At 45.0% G+C, this 20428-nt stretch overlaps 2 protein-coding genes across 2 annotated transcripts in view; both read left to right on the top strand.

Annotated features, from left to right (window-relative positions):
• ARFGEF2 (ADP ribosylation factor guanine nucleotide exchange factor 2) overlaps positions 1 to 9476 on the top strand; it is an 86270-nt gene extending 76794 nt beyond the window's left edge. Inside the window, exons 36-39 of the mRNA XM_045832694.1 lie at positions 730 to 898; positions 1847 to 1985; positions 5175 to 5292; positions 5843 to 9476. Of these exons, the coding sequence (XP_045688650.1) occupies positions 730 to 898; positions 1847 to 1985; positions 5175 to 5292; positions 5843 to 5947 (531 nt within the window). The 3' untranslated portion in view covers positions 5948 to 9476. The remainder of the gene's footprint in view (positions 1 to 729; positions 899 to 1846; positions 1986 to 5174; positions 5293 to 5842) is intronic.
• Positions 9477 to 16146: 6670 nt separating this feature from the next.
• The window catches only part of CSE1L (chromosome segregation 1 like), a 37196-nt gene continuing 32914 nt past the window's right edge, over positions 16147 to 20428 (top strand). The window contains exon 1 of the mRNA XM_045833420.1: positions 16147 to 16280. The gene's annotated coding sequence lies outside the window, so the exon portion shown is untranslated. The remainder of the gene's footprint in view (positions 16281 to 20428) is intronic.

Genomic DNA, 20428 nt, shown 5'->3' with positions numbered 1-20428 from the left:
CTGGGATTTTGATAAGGATTGTGTCAACTGTAGATCAATTTGGAGAATATTGCAAACTCTGCCCCTTTTGTCCTTTCTTAACTCTGGCTTCTGAGGAGAGCGGGGCCTGTTCCTTGAGGGCTCAAGAAATATAAATGTGAGCCCTCACATTTTAGGCAACATGCACAATAAAAAAATTCTAGCATTTCATACCTGTCTTTATGAGTTTTTTTCCTTCATATTTGAAAACACAGTTGTTGAACTTAAACTCATTGGTCACCTGATGGAGCTCACGAGTCCAGCTGTACCCCAGTTGGGCTTTTCTTAATAATTTCTATCTTTCAGTGAGTATGTTTTGAGACTTACTCACAATATAGACTTACTCACAAACCTTCTATCACAATATTACTGTTTGATTTTGTCATTTTCCAACTTCTTTATAAAATAAAGAGGACAGCACAATCCCGTAGTGAAACAGTAGGAGAAACACACTTCTGTTCACGCTGTGAAGGCAGCACTGACAAATCCGAAACTTTGGCCAGCAAAGCCCACCATCATGCAGGAGCTCAGTATCCTCTCTCCCCAGCCAGAGAGCAGAGCCTAAATGGGAAACAGTTGCGAGTGTTGAGGAATGAAGTCTGTTTTACACAGTGGATGAGTTTTGGAGAGTTATGACTGCCTTTGTCTGAGGTCACAATGCCCAGAATCCCTCCATCTCCTGTACTTAGCTCTCTGTCCTCCCTGCTCTAGCAAGACACGCTGGATACGGACATCCACATAGAGACGGAGGATCGGGGCATGTACAAGTGCATGTCTTCGCAGCACCTCTTCAAGCTGTTGGACTGCTTGCAGGAGTCCCACTCATTCTCAAAAGCCTTCAATTCCAATTATGAGCAGCGGACCGTCCTGTGGCGAGCAGGTAAGGACACACGGCAGACCGGACAGTGGCCACAGAAGTCATCATCCTAAAACCTTAACGCCTTTGGGAGAGTCCTGATGCTGTAGATGTAGCTGGGATAACTCACCAGGTATTTTCATGCTTGCGGGGGAAAGAAAGGAAATGCTGGGTAGATGTTATCCCACTACCAGGAACACTGCCTGGCACATGGGAGATTCTCAGTAAGTTTTTGATGGGATAGCAAATTGAAAGAGAATTGAATTGACGTAGCAAGTCAAAAAACGTTACATTAGACTAAAGTTATGTAAACGTGATGATACAGTAAGTGTGGTAGTCTAGGAGAAACAAAGCACTCATACATTTTTCTGAAGCTTTTAGGGATTCTCTCTTTTCCACCTCCAAAAATAGACACAAATCCTGGGGTGATGGTGGGAGGCTCAGTTTTTGAGCTTTTACACAAAAGTGACACTTTATATTTTTTGTATTGTTATTAGCCCCAAATGCCTATTTGAACCTAGAATTTTTAAATCTCATTTTTCTCTGTGACTTTAAAGTATCTAGATGGGCTGTGTCTTTGGCTGTAATAAGGTCTCGCCTATGAGAGTGGTTTACACATCTCTGTTTGCTTGGTAGTGCTTTCAGAAAATGTGTTCTTGTGTGTGCTCTGTGGGAAAAAACCTCGCGACAAGCCAGAATTCTTAAGAACTATTACACTTAGCGAGCTGACACAGATGGCTCCAGCAGCCAGCGGGCAGGGTCTGAGGGCAGACGGGTTCGGGTGGTGGGGACGAGGCGCGTCCTGCAGCAGGGGCGAGCTGTCTGGCCGCCTCTGCCTGCTGTCACCGTTGAGCTGTAGTAAGAATGTGAGCAGTTCAAGTATTTCTTTTTAAGTAACTAGATTAGGTTCCTAGAAGATTTTTAGCATTAACCTAGAAGTGTACACAATTTCAGTGACTCTCTGATCTCCAGGTTTTAAGGGCAAGTCTAAGCCCAATCTTCTAAAACAAGAAACCAGCAGCCTGGCCTGTTGTCTGAGGATCCTGTTCCGAATGTATGTTGATGAGAACCGCAGGGATTCCTGGGAAGAAATACAGCAGCGGCTTTTAAAGTAAGAACATTGGTTTCCAATTAAAATTTCTCATCTGTAACACATCACAACAATGCTGTGAATTGGAAAGGGTAGGAGCAAAGTGCCTACGCTCTGATGCCCTCTCAAACTGTTTTCCTTTGTGTTTTTTCCTTCTCTTTGGTGACTTCTGTTTTCTATTTTTTAAAGTTTTTTTCTGATTTGATTAGAATATTTAATAAAATACAACTCAGTGCTTAATTCATTAAAATGTAATATGATTTTATTTTTTTAGTTGAGAGAGAGAAGCAGCAATTTGTAGTTCCACTTACTTTACTTACACACCCGTTGGTTGCTTCTTGTGCGTGCCCTGGCTGGAGATCAAACCCACAACCTTGGCGTATCAGGATGATGCTGTAACCAACTGAGCTACCCAGCCAGGTCCTTTTTGCTGACTTTTCCATTTCATGTTTCTTAAAACCCTTAACACAGCAGGGCCTCATTTCTTTAATTTATAAATTTCTTAAGGTACAGAAATGTGAGCAGTGAAAAGTGCTCTGAACTCAGAGTCAACAGGCCGGAGAGAAGTCCTTGCTACGTTCTCTTTCGAGCAGTGTCAGCCCTAACACCCCATCGTTTTTTCTTTCCAGAGGAATGTATTAGAGGCATACGGATACCAGAATGTATTACTTTGGTTACGGGTAGACAGGGGGATGCCATTGAGAGATCCCCAGACAGAAAAGTAGATTTTTGCCACCCAGCTTCTCGGGCAGCTGCGAGGGAGATGTTGTGTCTGCGCCCCCCTTACACCTTTAAGATCTGGAGACGGTGACGTGCGCTGCTGCTCCTGTGCACCGTGTGAAGAGCCTCACGCTGCAGCCCTGCTGGTGGGGAGTGCGCGTTGGGATCTTCCAGGACATCAGGCGGCATTATATATCAGGAACTGAGAAATGTTCAGTGCCGTTGAGTCAGTGATTCCACTGCTACAGAATCTATTTAAGAAAATATCTTAAAAATAAGAACCAGGATTCCCACACGTAATATCAATTGCCGACTAACTTGTAAAGAGGAAAAAATTTAAAACAGCTTAACTATGAAATTAATTTACAGTATAACCTATGATAGAATACTATCAATGTAGCCATTAAAAACCAGCAAAGCTTTCATTTAGAATGGAAGGGCAGATTCAAGTGCTTCCCAGATAAAGTCAGGTTAAAGGAGTTCTTCATCGCCAAGCCTTTACTATATGAAATGTTAAAGGAACTTATCTAAGAAAAAGAAGATCAAGACTATGAACAGTAAAATAACAACAAACTCACAACTATCAACAAATGAACCTAAAAGAAAAGACAAACAACGAAAACAAAAACTAAGCAATTAGGACAGGAACAGAATCAGAGAAGTGGCGATCACACGGAGGGAATTCACTGGGGCAGGGGAAGGGAGGAATGGGGGAAAAGGTACAGGGAAGAAGAAGCATAACTGGTAGGCATAAAATAGATGGGGAGAGCTCAAAAATGGTATAGGAAACAGAGAAGTCAAAGAACTTCTATGTACAACCCATGGACATGAACTAAGGAGGGAATGTTGGAGGGTTGGGGGTGCAGGGCAGAGGGGATATAAAGGGAGAAATTGGGAAAACAGTAATAGCATAATCAATAAAACATACTTAAAAAACAAAAATAAAATATATTTTTTAAGATTTTATTTATTTATTTTCAGAGAGGGAAGGGAGGGAGATAGAGAGAAAGAGAAACATCAATGTGCGGTTCTGCGGGCTATAACCTGCAACCCAGGCATGTACCCTGGCTGGGAATTGAACCAGTGACACTGGTTCGCAGCCCGCGCTCAATAAAATCTTTTTTTAAAATAAAAACAAATAAATAAAAATTTTGAAAGGCTAAAAAAAGGGGGCGGGGGTTGCCCTGGCTGGTGCGGCTTCAGTGGATTGAGCACAAGCCTGTGAACTAAAGGGTTGCCAGTTTGATTCCCAGTCAGGGCACATGCCTGGGTTGCAGGCCAGGTCCGCAGTTGGGGACACGTGAGGGGCAACCACACATTGATGTTTCTCTCCCCCTTTTTCTCCTTCCCTTCCCCTCTCTCTAAATAAATAAATAAAATCTTTTTAAAATTTAAAAAATAAAATATTAAAAAGTAAATAAAAATTAAGGTTTTTCTCTGGGTGAAGGGGGGCAAAGGGGGAAAAATCAGGACAACTGTAATAGCATAATCAATAGAATATATTTTTTTAAATTAAAGTTTTAAAAAATAATTTTCCTTGATGTGGAAATCAGTAAGTCTCACCACAAAAAAGCAGCATGTAGAACTACGTATACTTGTGATTTTTGGCAGTGTTTTTCTAATCCGAGACAAAGAAGCTGGAAGGATATATGCCAAGCTCTTGTGTGGCCCCTCCGGGTAATGGAGTATGGGAGTATGGGTATTTTCCTCCCTTATGCTTGCATATACTTTCCAGCCGTCTCACAGTGAGAATATATGACTGACAAGTCATAAACAAAAAAGAAAGGGACATCAGTAGTCCATTTCACCTTAAATGAAACCCTGGAGAGAAGTACCTACATAGTCGTGTAAAGTTTCTCTAAAGAAGGTACATAAATGGTAAATTCTGCCGCATAACATGTGTCAAAAGTTAGCAACTGGCCCAGGCTGGTGTGGCTCAGTGGATTGAGCACTGGCCTGCAAACTGGAGGGTTGCCAGCTCCATTCATGGTCGGGGCCCAGGTCTGGGTTGTGGGCAGGGTCCCCTGTCAGGGGCCTGCAGGAGGCAACCAATCAGTGTTTCTCTCCCTCTCTTTCTCCCTCCTTTCCCTCTCTCCAAAAATCAATAAATAAAACCTTTTAAAAAATAATAAATAAGTTAGCAATTGTATGTGATACAAGGAGAGAAAGGTAGGATATAATTAACTATGGAAAATAAGCCCTGTGCCTTTTGTGCTGCAAACACTGAGTCTGGCTATGTGCCAGGTCTGAGCTCAGCTGCCATTGAACATACTTATTAGTTCATTTAATTTTCACAACAGCTCCTTGATTCAGTACAATTATTTAACCCCATTTTACAGCTGAAGAAACTGAGGCTCAACAATTTGCTCAAAGTGGCACAGCCAGAGCAGGTGCTCGGTAAATACTCATTGTGAGAATAAAGTGTTCTCCACTCCAGTAGGACGTGAGGTGTTGATCTCTTGTTCCATGTGCCTTCTCTGATTCTTGCAGCGTGTGCAGTGAAGCTCTTGCCTATTTCATCACGGTAAACTCTGAAAGCCATCGGGAAGCGTGGACAAGTCTCCTGCTTTTACTGCTAACAAAAACCCTCAAAATAAACGATGAAAAGGTATAAACAAACTGTTGTCTCCACTAGGACATAGGTTTGGGCTGGCTTTTTCCTCAGAGTTGGAGGTAACTATTTTCTGAATTCTTCCGAGGATGGTTCTATAGCTAGCACCGGCCTAGAGGCATTGGAGGGAAGTTAGTTCATTACCGACAGGGGACGTCTTGGGTTCTTGGGGCTTTTTCTCTCAAAGAGCCAGGGCTGAGGACGGCTGGTGTTGAGCCCAGGCTGGTGCTCTTAAACAGCCATGGCGGTGTTCGGGGTGGCTGCGTTGGAGGGGGCCTGAGAGCGGGCAGCACTGGTGTAGACCTGGGATCTCGGCTTTACCAAAACTAAACTTTGGTGGCAAGGCTATCCCCAAATAATTTGTGTTTGGAGTTAAATATAATGAAGTTTTAATTGGCAAACTTTTTGCACCAACTTTCTAATAGCAAATAGCAAGAAAAAAACACCAGTGTTGCAAGAAGTTCCAGGGTGAGATGAATGCTTTTGAAAAAATATTGCCAAAAAATAGTTCGATGTCTAACTCTCTATCTTTCTCTCCCCGCTCAAGTTTAAAGCACATGCTTCAAAGTACTACCCCTACTTGTGTGAGATTATGCAGTTTGACCTGATTCCTGAGCTTCGAGCCGTTCTCGGAAGTTCTTCCTACGGATAGGTGTTGTGTTTAAGATATGGATTCCAGAAGAGCCATCACAGGTCCCAGGGACCCTGTCACCGACGTGGTAGCCCTGGCCCCTGCGGGACCCTGCTGCTTCTCTGTAGAATGTCCACCATGCCACCTCTGCCTGGCACTCGTCTCCTGAAGGAGCAGCTCATGGAGACAAGGAGTCAGCATCTTGGAGCCCGGATGGTCTGGATAAAGATGGCCTCTGCGCTGGTCCCAGTAGAGCCCCTGACTGAGGCGTGGGGTTTGCTAAATGGCTGCATACCCAGCTGACGCAGTAGGTGGGGGGTCTGTCTCATCTCTGTCATTCCATTTTATTGCTTGAACTGTCGGTCGGACCCGTCGCTGCACACGCTGGCCTCTCCCAGGAACGTCCTGCGACTGCCTGTGAGGGTCTCGTCGGAGGAGCTGCTCCGTGAGGATACTGGACACGGCTGTGTAGGTTTGTGGTTGTTAGAGAGTCTGTTAATAAAATTTCTTGTAACGGCGAAGCGCCACCTAAAACATGCTGGGTTTGTGTCGTTTGAGTGTGTTACAGAAGTGGGAGTGTCCTTGTCGGTGGTGAGTCCGCTGTAGTTAGAGTAGTCGGGGGAAAGGTAGGGGACAAAAGGGTTTTCTTCTCCCATTTCATTTTTGTCTGAGTGATTTTTAAAGTATTTTACAAAAATATATTATTGAAGATTTGATTGAAGGCAGAGTTTAGTAAGTTAGAATTAAGAGCTTGCAAGGTTAAAGAAAATGTAGTGCCTCCTGATTCTCCGTTTTAGTAACTTGGGGAGAAAACATCTACAGGAAAAAGTAAAAAAAATGAATGAGAATGATTAGCCTTCCTGGAAGTATTTGTGGTAGGTGGGTATTAAATTAAAATTTCCAGAATACATTGTCCATCTCACACCCCGAAATCTAATATATGAAAGTAGTAACAAAAAGGAAGTAGTAATTTAATGGAGTTAATTTATATTTGAGTAAACTTGTTCCTTTTACCTCAGAATAGTGAGGGTACCAATTGTTAGTATCCCTGCTCTGCACGGGCCCCACCCAAGGGCCCTCGAGAGAGGGTTGGGGCGTGCGTGAGAAGGGTGGCTTTGCGAACCTCCTCAGGCACGTGTCGTGCGTCGGACTAGAGCACAGCTGATCTGTGACCTTGGCAGAAGGTGACATGTGCCCAGTGCTTCTGTTAATCTGAGCTGAGGAGCTGAATTCTTTGGAAGGTTAGATTCTGAGGCCCTTGTTATGTTAATGATGGTGCAATATTTGTAGCTGCAGAAGTGAATACTGATGCACCTTATGCAGAAGTGGGCGGTATATAAATGTGGCCCGAAGCCTGCGAGCACTGTATTTGGAAGTTAATTTATTCTGAATCCAGGAGAAAGAGAACACACTCTCCATTCTCTGCCCTCATCCTCTGCTCGCCTAGAGCAGCATTCAGCATTAGCAGAAGTGTTACACAGAGTTGTTAAAGCATTCAGACTTCTACCTATGCCCTTCAGTCCCGTAAATTGGATTGTATTGTTGTCAACTCTGGTGCCTTAGAAGTTAGTAAGTTGGGAACCTATCTATAAAATCAAATATTTTTTTTTATAGAGAAGGATTTCTGGTGCTTTTGTTTACCAAGAAACCAATTTCTTAAATGTTTTTGTTTTTAATGGCCTTGAGAAGAAATGTTTGGTTCGGGCCAGCAATATGCTGTCTACTTTTCTTTCCCTAAAAGTGTTTTCATTTCTTTACCAAAGAAAAGAAGCAAGTTTATGTTTCTACATTATTTACATACACTTAGGAGGGGCTATATAACTTAGCAGGAAGGGACCTCGGGAGAGTATTTTACTGTGAATGGAAAATGTTAGCACACTTGACTGACTTGTCTTGGATCCAGTACATCTTGACACTGCATCGTGGAGGCTGTGTTCTAAGACGTAACCCCCTGGTCCTGTGGTTCGTCACAGCCTCAGCAGGTCAGTCATCCCCACCGACGTTTGAATTAAAGGTGGAAATGGGGGACACGCGTGTCTGTTACATTTTCTGCACAGCTGCATTCCTGATTGAGATTTTTCCTTTCCTTCGGAGGTTGTCATGGGACATTTTCTTCATCAAAGATGAGTGCAGGACTTGACCAGTATATTCCTGCCTCCTCTTTAATTTTTGTCTCCTTTTGCAGAGTAAGAAATGCTATAGCACATTTTGTTACATGCTGAAACATTCAGGTTTCATTTCTTTTTAACTTTGTCTTTTAAAAGGCATTTGAATTGTACCAGCACGGACTTTTAAAAACTGGATGTAAAACCGTTTGGGGTGGTTTTTCTCATCGGCAGATTGGACCTGCAGAAGCAGTCCCTTGCCTCCAGTAATAAGCCATTCGGCCTGAATCCGCTTTGTGAGTACATCTGTTCTGTCTCCTGATCCACGTGGCTCGTGCCCCTCAAACACTAGGGACAGGGTGTGTGTGACTCGGCAGTACCACGCCAGGACCCCACCTGTTATTAACAAAGTCCAGGGAGAAGAGGGAAGCATTTCCAAGGCCTTATTTCTTTCTCAGAATGCTTTACATGTTGGTTATATGTGCTGGGTCTCTGGAGAGTTTTTATTTGTTACAGTACTGCTGCTTTGAGCGATTTTGTTTTTCTTCATTGTCCTTTATGGAAATCACCAGCTTTGGTATCTTAACAACAAACAGGTGGGAGATGTTATTTCAAATATGCATCGTCAGACTCAAACACACTTTTTTCCTGATACTCCTCACGTACAACCAAAGAACATATGCTATGGGAATTGTATAACAACATCTGGAAACACAGCATTTTCCCCTGACAGGTGACTTTTGCACAAGACGCAAAGAAAAAAAACCCTGAGGTTTTTTGTTCTTTTGTGATTATGGCTATACATTTAGTAGTCTTTAATAGTTATTAAAGGAGCCTGTAACACAAGTATGACCATCGTGTTCAAATGTTTGTTGTTATGATGCAAATGGATATTGATTTAAACAGACGCTGGACTCTCGATACTGCATTTTCTGAATTCTCTTCCCATATTTGTGTTACGGTAGACATATCTGAAACGCACATCCTGGAGTTTGCTGTCAGCAGCTTTGTAGTTTGGGAAACAAAGAAACCAAAGCTGAGTATTTAAAAGAATGAATATATCTGGAAATCCTTGCTTTCCAAAAAAGACACTCATCAAAGGTGTAGTTTTCCTCAGTGTTCTAATTTTTAAAAAATTTTATCTGCATATTTGCATCAAATATTCCTTTATGTGCAAAATATATGTTTTACCTCCTTAAAATGCCTAAGCGTTAATAGCTACTTTTGTTTAATCTATACACGATGATTAAGTGCATTTAATATTGGTAATTTAATGAAAAGCATTCCTTGCCCAATGGATGTATACATTTTTGAAAGAATAAGCAGAATTATATAACATAAAATGCTATGTAAAGTTTTCTATGTAAAAATATTATGTATAATACTGTTAAAAATATCCCATGCTTTAATCAGGTGATAAATCAATAAAGTTTTAAAAAGTAAAACTTTCTAATGTGGTAACTTGTACATCAAGACATCATTTGTTCTTATGGCAGCTCTAAGCTTGTAGATTAACAAATATAACCATTAATGGGAGAATGTTAATTGTGAGTTTCAGTTTTCAAGTATGGTTCCCCTTTTCCCCTTCCCTCCCCTCACTCCAGGAAAGGGAAAAAAAACCCAGTCATGAGACTTTTCTTTATCTCCTGAATCTACTTTCACACTTCAGTTTGATCGTGCTCTCGTTCCCATAACACAAATCCCCTCCTGCTGGCAGTGAGGGTGAGATTACAGAGCCACCAGCTGGTCACTGGGGGGGGAGGCAGTCCCAAGGTTCACACGGGACCCCCACATATGAAGACAGTAAACTCTGAATGCAAATTCCATTCTTTCTGAAATGCTCTACAGTTGTAAATCATTACTGTACTTAAAATACTCCACTGCTGAAATTCACTAGTACACTGCCATCTTTATTAATTCACCGGAGTAAAGCTGCACTCTGTGGAGCTACCTTTCAGGCGCTTCCAGCGAAGCGCAAGAGGACAGCCCCTTCTTCGGAAAATGTTTCTAAAGGGTCCATCTCTTCAGGGCAGGTAGTGCCTGGGCTGTATCTGGAGCAGAGGCCTTCAGTTCTGCCCCCAGGCGACAGTGGCAGTGTCTGGAGACAGTTTGGTTGTCACAGCTGGGATGGAGGGGTGGAAATTTGATACTGACGCCTAAACACCCCCCACCACAAGGAATTACCCAGTCCCAATGTCAGCAGGGTTCAGGTTGAACAGACTTGAACTAAAATGACTTCTTTCTTCCTCTGAGTCTAAGGAGTTTGGTGTAGTGGGACCTACAAGTCCATCTGTGGTGGATACCTTCAGCTTTCCTTGGCCTCCCTTTACACACAAAAAAACCACTTACCCCTCTTAGGAAGGCAAGAGTGTGCCGAGGTCACTGGTTGGGGAAGGGCTTTAAATAAAGCTCTACTTTTATTTCAAGTACTACTTATTTTAGCATTTTGAAAGGTAGTAATCAGCATTATACTGCATCCGTACCCTACCAACAGGCTGGAACACATTTTAGGCAAAAGTACTTCTTCAAAGGACCAGAGTGGTTCCCGGGAACTTTTGCAAACCTATGGAAACATACCTGTTGTCCAGTTTAAGAAATCTGCTAAATTGTCCCCGGTTGGTTGTGTCATTTCTCAGGAGTTTCCAGCTTAGTAAATGCAACTACACACCCACAGCAAAAGGAAAGGAAAAAGGGTGGGCCTGCCCCAAGGATTCTGCCAAAGTGGTTTTAGTATTTTTTAAATGCCTGTTTCCAGACAACAGCTAGCCTTACTTGATGTCCAACCATAGACTGAGTCTCTGAGGTCAGTTTTCATTTATCACAGCCAATCACAGCCAATTTTCATTTTTCCCAGAGACCCTCAATCTGAATTAAGGCTGCTATAGCCTCCTCTTCATTAACCTAATTCAGATTTGCTTCAAGAATGTATCTTGATTTATGTCTAAGAAATACCCGTGTGACCTGAAACTAATATAATACTGAATGTCAACTGTATTTGAGGTATTTTAAAAAGAGAGAGAACTAACCAGGTGTTTCAGTAAACATGTTTGCGTAAGTGAGTTTGTGCTCAGACAACAGCGTACTGATTTTCTTCTCCAGAGTGCTGTGCATATATACTTCCTAGGGTCTTTTGCAGGTTTAAAGGACTTCCTGTAAATGAAAAGCACTTAGTGTCTGGAGCACAGTAAACCATCAACAAATGTTAGTTCTTTAAAAAGGGCCTGCTTATTGCTTATGCCCCAAAGGGCAGAAAGTTAGCACAAACCCTCCTGCCCGCAGTTCTTCCTTCCAGCTTCCCTGATCTGCTGTCCACTGGCCGCGCCTCCTACTGGCTGTGCTTGGGTCTGCCTGCTCCTCAGAAACTCACAGCACTAAAAAAAGATGCCTCTGTTTTAGATGAGGAAACTGAGGCCCAGAGAGGCCCACTGAGGCTGTGTGACTGGGTCACAGAGCTGAGACAGCCCCAGGCTCTGCCTTCAGAAGCCCCCAGCTAACCTGGTGGGAGGGGTGCGGGAACGAAGGGGGGGGCATCCCGTGGGAGTGCTGGTCTGATGAGCTCTGTTCCAGGGCGTTTATTCAGGGCACTGCCAGGGCACTGCAAACACCTGAGCTGGGAACGGTCTTCACCAGACCCCTCACACTAGCTTTCGGACGGTCAACCTTGGACCTTTTCGTGATGATTTAGAAGCAGACGAGAGGGGCTGACGACCACAAGAGAGAATGTGAGAGGAAGTGAGCGGATGCGGACGCTGGGCCGGTAAGCCCTCCTTTTCTCCCGGCCCTGGTTTTACTTCTTTCCCATCGGTTCATAAACTGCCTTCATCTTCCCACTTTACTGAACTGAGAATTTGCCAATTTCTGACTTTTTTAGAGTTCACACTCACGCCTGCCTGAGGGCTTTTGCCCCTTGACATTCCCCTGCCTGCAATGCTCTTTCCCTAGATTGTTCCACGGCTGGTTTCTCCTCCAGGGATCAGGCCAAGCACGAACCCCTCAGAATAAATAGTAATAATAACCATGTACTGGTTTCTCAGTGTGCCAGGCATGTGCTCTGCACTCATCTTTCCCTTAGTTCTCCCAACCACGTTAGGAGGTTAGGTACTATTATCATCACACCCCACTTTTTTATAGAGCATACCTGGGGCTCAGAGAGGTCAATGAACTTGCCTAAGGCCACACAGCTAGATTCAAAGCGTGCAGTCTGGCTCTAGGTCATGCCTCTTAAACACTGCCCATACCACCTCGCAGAGCTTGGGAGCCATCCGTGCCTGTCCCCATCTCTCTCCTTCATTGCATCCCTGAGGCTCCCTTCAGTCCCTCCCTAAGGAGGGACCTCCCACAAAGGATCTGCAGACAGTTGGAGATCTGTTAGGGCACGGCCCCCATGGCCTGAGAGCACAGCATAGCACTGCCATCTGCCGGCTCTGGAGCATATAAAAATGTGGGTTCATGTGCAGTTTAGTCTAAATATTTCAAAATTGTATATCAATCTAATACATTTTTTAATAAAACACATTGTTGAATGGTAGGCTTTATTAAAAGGAAATGACACAAACCTTTAAATACCTAATAACTTCAAAATAGAAACCAAAAGCCCACTAAAGTACACTTGCACAATGACAAAGCCAAATCCTAACGGGAGACTCGTATGCGTCTCATGGAACATCAGATAAAGAGCATTTTAAAAGTAAGGACATAGCCCTGGCTGCTGGGGCTCAGTGGACTGTGTGCCGGTCTACGAACCCAAGGGTCGCCACTCAGATCCCCAGTCAGGGTATATGCCTGGGTTGCAGGCCAGGTCCCCAGTAGGGGGGCACGCAAGAGGCAACCACACATTGATGTTTCTCTCCCTCTCTCCTTCCCTTCCTCTCTCTAAAAATAAATAAAATCTTTACCCAAAAACCCTTATGTCCATAACCTTTTTACTCAAACAGAACAACTTTTTACATTGTATCCATGAGAATTGCTTTTACATGTGACAGGGTGCTATCAAAGATAAACACAGCCATTGTTAAAGCAGGGAAAACAGATTTTCTTCAGTAACTACTGACAGAAGGGGAGAAAGCTGAACTCCATTCTGACTTCTGCAGAGCTGATTGGGTGTTTTAAAGGGGAAATGAGGGAGTAGGGGAGCAAGCAAGGGCGAAGTGAAAAGTTACAAAGGGCTGCTCAGTAAAAAAGTGACTAGGCCAGCCCTGGCTGGTGTGGCTCGGTGGACTGAGCGCCGGCCTGTGACCTGAAAGGTCATTGGTTCAATTCTGAACTAGGGCACATGCCTGCGTAGCAGGCCAGGTCCCTGGCTGGGGGCATGTGAGAGGCGGCAACTCATGTTCCTCTCTCAGATCAATGTTTCTCTCCTTCTCTTTCTCCCTCCCTTTCCCCTCTCTCTGAAAATACATAAAATCTTTCTAAAAACAGTGATGATGCCAGCTGTGTCTGTTAGCTGGCATTTACCAAAGTTAGGCTTCCAGAGGATCTACCTTCTGGATTAGATTTCAAAGCAATGGCTTTCAGGTCCTTAGGAAGGACACTCCTGAATTGTTAAAGGGACAGGGGTAAAGTTTATGACTGTAAGCCCTTTTTGGTAACTGCTGTAAGAAAGGGAAGTTGGGGCCTATCCTCAGGAGCTGGCTAGAAAAACAGTACGTTTCCCTAGCACACTGAGCTGCCTGCGCGTCACTCGTCCTAGGGAAGTGCCCTCTAGGTCATGCCAGAAGCCATGCTGAAGCTTGGTCACCTTTTGGTGAAAGGTTTGGACAGTCATTCATTACGTGCTGAGAACTCTGCAGTTCTCAGTGTCTATATAATTTCACGTCTTTATATTTGTTTCCTTGAATGATGACCACAGTGTGACTTTCAGCCACAGGAGTAACAAGCTAGCAGTTCCACGGGACGCGCTCTGAGTGGACAGACAGCTGGGCCTGTGGAAGGAGGGGGAGAAGGAGGCCAAAGCTGAGGGCTGGGATTTCCATTAGTCACCCCTGGTTCCTCTCCTTCCCACATTCAGTGTATCATGAGATCCTAGGGGCTCTATCTCTGAAATATATCCTGAAGCTGTTCACTTCTCTCCATATTCATGCTACAAATACACACCCTATTCCAGGCTATTACACCTGCCTGGATGCCTCCTACAGCCTTCTCACTGGTCTCCCTGCTTGAAGTTCTTCCCCCCATACAGTCCTTTCTCCATGCAGCAACTGGTGGGCCTCTTAAAATATCAATTTGGTAGCCCTGGCCAAGTAGCTCAGTTAGTTAGAGTGTCTTCCCAATATGCTAAGGTTGCATGTGCCCAATCAGGGCACACACAAGAAGCAACCAATGAATGCATAAATAAGTGGAACAACAAATCGATGTTTCTCTCTAAAATCAATCAATAAAAAAGTCACTATATTATTTCACTTACATGTGGAATCTGATGAACAAAATAAACTAACAAGGTGGAGACAGACTTATGGATACAGAGGGCATACTGACACCTGCCAGAAGGGAGAGGGTTGGTGGGAAGGGCGAGAAACATGAAGGGATGAGGCAAAGAAAAAAAGACTTGATTCGGCGGCCATCACCGAGCAGATCGGACTCTTACCTCGTTCCTGTGCCTCCCTTGGCTTCCTCAGCACCCATGCCTGATAAACCCGATACGGCCGAGATTGAGAAATTTGGTAAGTCGAAACTGAAGAAGGCAGAAACTCGAGAGAAACATCCACTGTCTTCCAAAGAAACAACTGAAGCAAGAGTCAAATCGTAGTCAAAACAACTGAAGGAGAAGCAAGTAGGCAAATCGTAATGAGGCCTGCACCGCCAATACGCACCATACATTCCACAAGCATTGCCTTCTTATTTTACTTCCTTTAGCTGTTTAACTTTGTAAGCTGCAAAGAGGTTGGATCAGTTTAAATGACTGTGCTGCCGCTTTTCACATCAGAACTACTGACAAGAAGGCCGCCCATCTGCCTCCCTGGCTGGCAGGGAAGGAAAAGAACTTGCGTGTTGGTGAAGGAAGAAGCTGGGTGGGAAGACAGTGAAATCTAGAGTAAAAACCAAGCTGATCCAAGGTGTCCTGCAGACTGTAAAATGCAGTTCAATCAGAGTGCCATTTTTGTGTTAAAATGATTTTAATTATTGGAATGCACAATTTTTAAATATGTAAATAAAAAGTTTTAATACCTGAAAAAAAAAGACTCATGGGCATAGACTGCAACATGGTTAATTGCCAGAGGGAACCGGGAGGTAGAAGCGGTAAAAAGAGGGAAAAATGGTTACGGAAGGACACGACATGCAGAGGTAAACATACAATACAATAGACAAGACGATGTATTGTAGAATGGTACACCTGAAACCTACATCATTTTATTAACCAATGCCACCCAAATAAATTCAATAAAAATAAATAAAAGAAGGAAAAATATATGTAAATTTAGGGGTCCTATACTTCAGACACAGTTCAAACGCTGGCCTACATCATCTAGCCTGGGCTGGTCTAACATCACCTCCCGACACGCTCCACTTCATTAAGGCCCAGCCTAGCGCACTCCTGACTCCGAGCCTTCGCACTGACGTCCCCTCTTCCTGAAATGCTCTCCAGGCTGAGATGCTCACAGCTGCCTGCTTGTTGCAATGCAGGTCAATTTTCACCTGTTCAGACATCTCTGACTATCCCGTTGACCTTCGAAGTCACTGCCTGCCATATCACCCTGCTTTCAATTTTCTCTTCGTAGCACTTATCAAGAGCTTAAATTATCTTACTTGTTCATTCCGTTTCTCCCTCTAAAACATAAGCTCCATGGGGGGGGCAAGAAGTTCTCTTCTGCCCGAGACGCTAAGGACAGGACTTTGGGCACTGCATTCAAAAGTTATATAAGACTTACTACGTGCCTTATATCAAGCCCTGACATCAAAATAGGTCACAATCCAGCAGCCGCTCGCTGCATCTGTTCGTTTCAGGAAAACGGTGATTGTGATGCCCGTTAGAACTGTCTGAACCAAAGGGCATTGTGGCTTGTGACGTCAGCGCAAACACAGAGCGGGGTCACGCAAGCCAGAGATTGGTCATTCGAAAACCGGAGTGGTGCCGGAGCACCCTCGGCCCCGCCCCCTGCCTCTGCCCTCTTCACGCATGCGCCCCTACCGCAGCCTCGCCGCCGCGCCATTTTGCCCGGGTTTGAATGTGAGGTGGAGCGGTGGCAGGAGTGGGTAGTGGCAGGTACGGTCCGCGGCTGAGATTTTCTTCTCCATTCCTGTATTTCCACGAGGTAAGGCCGGGGAGTGCACGGCTTGGCGGGGTGGCCTCTGGAAACCCCGCGGGGAGAAGGATGAGGCGCTCCCTGCATTTCCGAGCGCAGGGGAGCAAGGACCGCGCCTCTGGGCGAAGGCGGAATGTGGGCCCATGTGTCTGGCAGAGTCCTCGGGCGAAGTCTTTGCCCTCGCCCGCCGCCCTCGCCTCATCTCGCAGCCTCTCAGTGGTCGGGCCTAGACCGGGCGGTCCCCGGGCCTGTGGGAGGTGAGAGCAGCCGCGGCGCGGCCTAACGCGGCCCACCTCCCGCCCCTTCCCCTCCAGCGCCGCTCTGATTGGCTGCGCGGCTGCCGTGTCTCTCGGGAAGGCCGCCTCTCATTGGTCACGGCCGCGCGTCCGTTCTCTGGGCTCCGGGCCCTCGTCAACGTGAGCAGGGTGCAGCGTCGACGCCTGTCGGGTTGCGGGGCGGAGGATGCGGGTCTCCACCTGACCGCCTGTGCCTTGGACTCTCCTTTTTAAGGACGACAGAGAGCGTGACCTCACTGTGCTTCAGCCTCCCAGATTGTAAAATGGGCACCATGATCTCACCTTGCTGAGTTGTTCGTGAGGGTTAAATTCTAGTGTGTGCACCTGCCTAGTAATACGGGGTGCTCCTCTTGGGGGAAACGCTGTGTGGCTGGGTAGTTCGAAGCATGGGCTTGGGCGTTGGAGCGCCTGGGTTCGTTCCAGATTGAGCCTCGCCCTAGGCGTAGTCACCGCATCTGTCCCAGCCTCCATTTCCTTCCCTGCAAAACGGGGTTGAAAACATAGTCTGCCTGTGAAAGTGGCTGTGAGGATGCGCCGAGTTATTACCGTGGTTGACCGAGCCCCACCTCCGGGGACCCTTCTCCGCCTCCCCACCCATCTCTCCTCTTCAGGCACGGAAGCCACACGGACCCACCTGCCCGCCGTGAAGCGTTGTGTTGTGCCTCCCGTTTTCTTGGGAATTACCAACGTTAGACGCTTGCAGGGCCGGCTCCCCGTCCTTCAGGTTTTACTCACCTTAGGCCTTTCTCGACCAGCCTCTTCAACTCTTTTCATCGTGTCACCCTAGTTTTATTTACTTCGTAACATTGAACGTTATCTGTAATCACTCGGTAGTTTACTTACTTATTTATTGCCTTTCTTGACTGCCAAGAGCAAGAACCTTGCTTTCCCCCCGTCTTGTTTACTGCTGTTTCCAGGTGGCCAGTGCTTGCCACATGGCGGCTGCACAAGTATTGTTATTCTTTGGAGGCGCAGAAGGGGATTTTCTTACTCTTGGGTCTCACCAGTGCTCATTTCCTCCTTTGGGCCCCCTTTTTTGAGTCTCTGCTTTTTGCACAATTCCTGGAACTCTTGACCTAGCCTAGTCTCTTCCCTCTTAAGACTCTTTGTCTTTCACTTCTTCCATCAGTGTAAGGGGATTCTCCCTCCCCTTGTGTTACTTTGATTTCTGCTAGGTGGGAGCTGGAACCGAGGGATACCGTTTTCTCTACAGGATTAAATGGGTTTGAGAACACTGCTCTAGTTTCTGAGTTAATTTGTTCCTCTTTTCATTTCACGACTTTATTGAGCAGCCCGTTAGTTTTTTGGAATACAGTGAAGAAACAAAAATGGACAAGGTCCCTTCCTTTGGGTAGCTTATGTTCAGTGAGGGAGAGAAACAAGAATAAAGGTAAATGAATTAGGTAATTTCACACAGCAACAAGGGACAGGGTGATGTGATAGATGAAAGCTCCTGAGGAGGTGACATTTGAGCTGAAACCAGTCATAGAAAGGTAGGGAATAGAAAGTATTGTACAAGAGCTCAAGGACAGGTGCAAGCATGGAATAATGGGATATTTGAGGGGAATCCAGCTTGCCAGAGGAGCGGATGAGAAGGGGAGGTATCCAGGGGCCAAATCACGTAGGGCTTGGTAGGGACGGAAAGAGCTTGAATCTGAGTCTGAGTGGAGTGTTCCTGTGGTTGGAAAGCAGAGGGAGGGGCGGGGAGGTGTTGGGCTTCGTTCTTGATGCGCGTGTGCCAGGCAGGTAGTTGCCACACGTTGGGTCTCTTTCCCTTTCCCCAGACGGACGGCCTCGGGAGTGGTTCTCTAATGTGGAGGGAATGACTAAGGAAAAGGCACACTTCTTGGATTAGCTCATGTCATAGATGTCTGAAACGGGGATAGAATGCAAGCTTTTATTCCAGAAATCTTCATCTGTAACTGAGGGCCTGTGGGAAGAGGCTAGACTTAGGTCCAGCCATCTATTCAACAGGAAGAACTTACAAATTAGAAAAGTCTGTCATTGATTTATTGTGGTGCATTGTGTGTATGTGTGTTGGTAGGAATTTCCAAAGATAGCTTTGTGGAGAAAGTATCACCCCTTATTTAAAGACAAAATAATGAGCCCGGGCTGGCATAGCTCAGTGGATTGAGCGCGGGCTGCAATCCAGGCATCTTAGGTTCAATTCCCAGTCAGGGCACATGTCTGGGTTGCAGGCCACAGCCCCCAGCAACCACACATTGATGTGTGAGTGTCTGTCTGTCTGTCTCTCTCTCTCTCTCTCTTTTTCTAGAGACAATAAATAAAAGACAAAATAATGAATCTTCCTTTTTTTTAAGATTTCATTTATTTATTTTTAGAGAGGGAAGGGAGGGAGATAGAGAGGGAGAAACATCAATGTGCAGTTGCTGGGGGTCATGGCCTGCAACCTAGGCATGTACCCTGACTGGGAATCGAACTTGCAACACTTGGGTTTGCAGCCCACGCTCAATCCACTGAGCTACGTACGCCAGCCAGGGGAATCTTCCATTTTAAAGTCAATAACACTTTTTACATTTATATATAGCTAATATTTTAAAGGGTCACAGTACCTTCACCTGTGGCCAATTAAGATAACTTAATTAGGTCTTGAGCTTGCTGATATATTGGGAATTCCTGTGTAGTGTACTCTAAAACTACCTATTATACTTTCCCAAATCAGGGCTAAGCTTACAATTTTGTTTGAAAGACATTATCACTAGGGAGATATAAAAAGAGTTTGTTGAATTTAGTTCCATATCTAACATTAAAATTCTAGGACCTATGTAGTATTTTAACTTTCAGGGATTGTAGCATGCATGTTTATATAACACCATCCCCCCATACACACACACTTTTTTCCCCAAAAACGCTTTAAAAAAAAAAGCTTAAAAATAGTTTATCTTAGCACCTCTGCTTTGTCATTTTAGGGCTATTCTATCATGTGGTCTTCTATCAGTTGTCTCTGCCTCTTCCTGTCTGTTCCAGCTGACCAGAGTAAAGGGGAAGAATGATAGTGCTTTTGATGGAAAAATTAGTCCAGGGTATGTGGCTTTTGAAAATAGTACAACCGATATGTATAGTAGGTGCCCATCATCGTTGTGAAGCTCTAGGAAGATTGCAGTGAACAAAACACCAAGTCCCTGCTCTTGGAGCTTGCAGTCTAGTGAAGGGAAAAGCACAGCAGACAAAGCAAATTTATATACCTAATAAAATGTACTGGGAAAAATAGATAAGGGAATGGAGACCAGCAAGGGTGGGTGCTTCTTCAGAGAGGACAGTCCAGGAAGGCATCTCTGAAAAGAGATGACATCGTAAAAGAGACCTGAATGAAGTGGGCAGTGAGCCGTGCAGCGCTGCGTGTGCCGAACTGTCAGCAGTTGGGCCAGTGAGTGCAAACCCCGAGACAGAAGCAGAAGCACTGCCATATGTGAACAGTAGTAATACAGGGCAGATTTCAAATTCACTTTCTTGAAGTTCCTTAGAATGAACAGAAATTAATTATGGCAGGCGAGTTGGTCGTTTGTTATATGACAGATGTAACTGAGTTCCTACATCTTGTTGGGGCTGCTAATAGCTCGTCCTCAAAGAATAGTGGTCTCCAGTTCAGACTGGGAATCTGTGTTCTAGCTGGCACACTTGACATACTGACTCATCCGTTAGTTCATGCAGCAGATGCTCACTGAATGTCCAGGTGCCAGGCTGAAGGTCCTGAGCACACAGGCAAAGACATAAACAAAGTTCCTGCTGTAAGGACTTTACAAATAGATAACAAGTCAAAGATAATATAGATGAGAATTAATGCTATTAACAGGAATGCCGTAGATGTTAGGTGTGGAGGGCCCCTTTGAAGAGTTGATG

Source organism: Phyllostomus hastatus, unplaced genomic scaffold, assembly GCF_019186645.2.
Source record: "Phyllostomus hastatus isolate PE091 unplaced genomic scaffold, TTU_PhHast_1.1 phas_contig_17, whole genome shotgun sequence".
In the NCBI taxonomy this organism is placed as follows: Eukaryota; Metazoa; Chordata; class Mammalia; order Chiroptera; family Phyllostomidae; genus Phyllostomus; species Phyllostomus hastatus.
Note: the sequence above shows the minus strand (reverse complement) of the source record. Positions and strands in the feature narration are given on the sequence as shown.